Below are 3,358 nucleotides of genomic sequence, written 5' to 3' on the forward strand. Positions count from 1 at the left end.
CCTATCTTGAGGAGCTTCGTTACCTCGTCTTTGATGAATGCATGCTTTATCTCGGACTGGGGTCTTCTTTTTTTTCTTCACCGGTTTGTACCTGGGATCGACGCTTAGTCGATGGGTGGTTATCTCCTATGGGATCCCTGTCATATCTAAATGGGACCAAGCAAAGCAATCGATGTTATTAATAAGGAATGAAATGAGTTTTTTCCTGAGTTCGGGGGTCAATCCTGTCCCCAGGTATACCTTCCGATCTGGGAGATGCTCGACCAATACGGCCTGCTCTAATTCCTTAACAGTCGACTTTGTTGCGTCCGATTCATCGGGGGCAATGAAGGTTCTGGGGGTGAAGAAGTCCTCTTCATCATCCTCAGGGGTTTGTTGGCTTTCCAACTCTTCCGAGGTGGAGTGTATGGGATCCGGTACCTCTTCATGGACCGCGAACATTTCCTTCGCCGCATGTTGCTCGCCATACACTATCTTTATTCCGTCCTTTGTTGGAAACTTCATCATCTGATGAAAGATCGATGGTACCGCCTTCATGTTATGTATCATGGCTTACCGGGCAAGGCATTGTACCTTGCGTCACCTTTAATGACGTAGAATTTGGTATCTTGAACTGCATCGGATATGTTTACCGGGAGGGTGATCTCTCTTTTTGTTGCTTCGCCGGCCATATTGAAGCCGTTGAGGAATCCGAGCTGCTCTACCACCGTCGATCTGATTATATTAGCTGAGCTACCTGGATCCACGAGTACACGTTTGATTTGAATGTAATTTAAGAGAAACGAGATTAGCATCACATCGTTGTGTGGATGAGACAGAGTCTCGAAGTCTTCCTCGCTGAACGCGAGGGTGTCCTCAGGTACGCGACCCCGAGTTAGTCCTTGTGTTGCCGCAAAAACCTTTATCCGTTTGGCCACGGGTCCCTGGGGAACACCGGTCCCTCCTATAATCATATGGACGACGTGCTGAGGTTCTTCCGCTTCACTCTCCATGTTCGCCTTTCTTTCTTCCCGGGTGGGGTTATTTTGAGCTTCTTGTTGATCTCCTTGGTGTATGCTCCTGTTGGTGCGGGAGCTTATTTCAACGTATTGAGCATTGCGCGAGACCGCGTCCACGGGAATTGGTTCTTGCGCAACCCCGGGTTTCGTGGTGGTACACCAACACCTGGAACAACTACACCATTTTCTCCATGGTCCTCTAGATTGTTGTTCTCGTGTGCGTTTACTGAGTTAGACATTTTGTCCTGAAATCAAAAGATCTTGGGCAAGAAAAAGTGTGAAAGATAACTTGCGTTATGTAGTAAACCAGCAAGAAAACAATCACTATTATTTTTAGCCCCACGGTGGGCGCCAAACTGTTTACCTTGAAAATGGTAATAACAATTAGATTTGATTTAGTGGTTCTAAAAATATGTGATCTATTTTTATGCTAGTTTTAAGCAGTAGATGCTAAGTGACGAGGTTAGAAAATAAGATAAGAGATTGAAGATGGCTTTGGAAACCAAACAAAACGGTTGAGAATCAGGACCTCGAGCTAGCGCATGCGGGGCCTCGATGCCAAGTCAGATGCCCGACTGGGGGCGGTCGATGAAGGAATAACAGTTAGGAGGGCTGCAATGGCGGCTCTCCTATGATCAATAATGAACAATGAATGATGAAAAATTAATGAGATACAATAAATGTAAATAAAGCAATAAATGTAGGCAATAGAGCCAAATAGAGAGTATGTTTGAGTTAGAGAGCAGAAAAATGTTCTTGTATTGAATGAAGTATCTTGTGTCCTTTTTTTTACAAAGATGGTAAGGTACCCCTTTATAGCTGAGGGGAACTCTAATATGGTACAAGTGCATTTATTACATAAGTAACCGGTACGATCACTCAATCAGCCTGGCGCAGGCTGTCGCTGTCCGCGTAGGCATTGTCAAAAAAAGTACTGCTCCTAGGGAACTTCCCGCTCACTTGTGATAACCTCCGGTTCGTTCTACCCCGATATCGGGCACGAAGAGTCCTGGAAGACTTCGAACCCCGAGCTATTCCCTCAGTCCCTCGGGGTGACATTGCGTAATGTCTCGCTGATCATGGGATCGGCCTTTCCGATTTTGGCCGCACACAATATGCTTCTATTACTCGAGCTGTGTTGGCATTTCGGTATTTGTTTGAACTGTTAAAGATTGCTGTTTCTGAACGGTACTGGTTTATTCTTGAGGCTGTGGTTATCATTTCCAGTTACCTATTTAATTCTGTTCAGTATTTCTATTATGCTGTCATTATTGTATATAATGTGTATAAGTTATAGTGTAGGTGACTCGCCTTAGCCTCGTCATTACTTCGTCGAGGTTAGGCTCGCCACTTACCAGTACATAGAGTCGGTTGTACTAATACTACACTCTGCACACTGTGCAGATTTTGGAGTCGGTCCCAGCGGTGGATATTAGCGTGCCCGGATCGGATATTGGCGGAGACTTGAGGTACGGCTGTTCAGCGCCCGCAGCTCCTGGAGTCCCCATCCTCTTTCTTTTTAGCTGTATATTTTCATTCAAACGGCTTTTTACTTGTTTCAGAACCCTTATATGTATTATTCTAGAAGCTCGTGCACTTGTGACACCAGGTTCAGGGAATTGTAGTAAACGTTGGCTGGTTTAGCTTCCGCATCTATACTTAGAGCATAACGTTATCATCTAAACTGTTAAAAGAAGTAAATTGTTCTAACATTGGCTTGCCTAGCAAGTGAAATGTTAGGCGCCATCACGGTCCCCACGGTGAGAATTTCAATTCGTGATAATTTGACCCGTTTTTAAAAAGTTCATTATCCAACCCATTTTTTGGTGGATAATATTGGTGATTTACAGTTTTCTTTTAACCATTTTGCCACCACTACTACAACACATAAGAAGGTCATAAGCAAACAAATATGAACTAAATCCATTTTTGAGTATCTGGGATAATATTAAAATCTGGATTGTGCTTCAATTACTTCAGTGATCTATATATTGAGATAATTAATTGCTAAGACAAAGAGGTAATTAGGAGACATTTGAGCTCCTTGCCTTAGCCATTTCTTTGCATGGATAGTTAGAGTAGGCACTAATATTTATCAGCAGAGAGAATAACACATTATCAAATTGACCAGTTTCAGAGGAAGACCAAATTCAAGTAATAGCATCCTTTAGAAAAAACTCATTCTACTAAATCATAAGTTTTCCTTATATCCACTTTAATCATACACGTAATTAGCGACAGTCCAGTTCTTGAAAATCCCTTCATCAGTTCATGTGCAAGAATTGCATTATCAAGAATATTCCTTCCCTAAATTAAAGCATATTAAGATGGGACTACTAGGGAATAGCTTAGCAGTAAGA

General features: G+C 42.9%; 1 protein-coding gene across 1 annotated transcript; it reads right to left on the reverse strand.

Annotated features, from left to right (window-relative positions):
* Nucleotides 1-545: 545 nt before the first annotated feature.
* LOC109209121 lies at nt 546-992 on the reverse strand. Its single transcript, XM_019372309.1, has one exon. It carries the CDS (start codon nt 990-992, stop codon nt 546-548), a length of 447 nt encoding a protein of 148 aa, XP_019227854.1.
* Between the last annotated feature and the right edge of the window lie 2,366 nt (nt 993-3,358).

This window comes from Nicotiana attenuata, unplaced genomic scaffold (assembly GCF_001879085.1).
Source record: "Nicotiana attenuata strain UT unplaced genomic scaffold, NIATTr2, whole genome shotgun sequence".
NCBI classification, from domain to species: domain Eukaryota; kingdom Viridiplantae; phylum Streptophyta; class Magnoliopsida; order Solanales; family Solanaceae; genus Nicotiana; species Nicotiana attenuata.

Bases quoted from the DNA above. Each gene is read 5' to 3' on its own strand.
- LOC109209121 (XM_019372309.1), bottom strand. From the start codon at position 992: ATGGAGAGTGAAGCGGAAGAACCTCAGCACGTCGTCCATATGATTATA.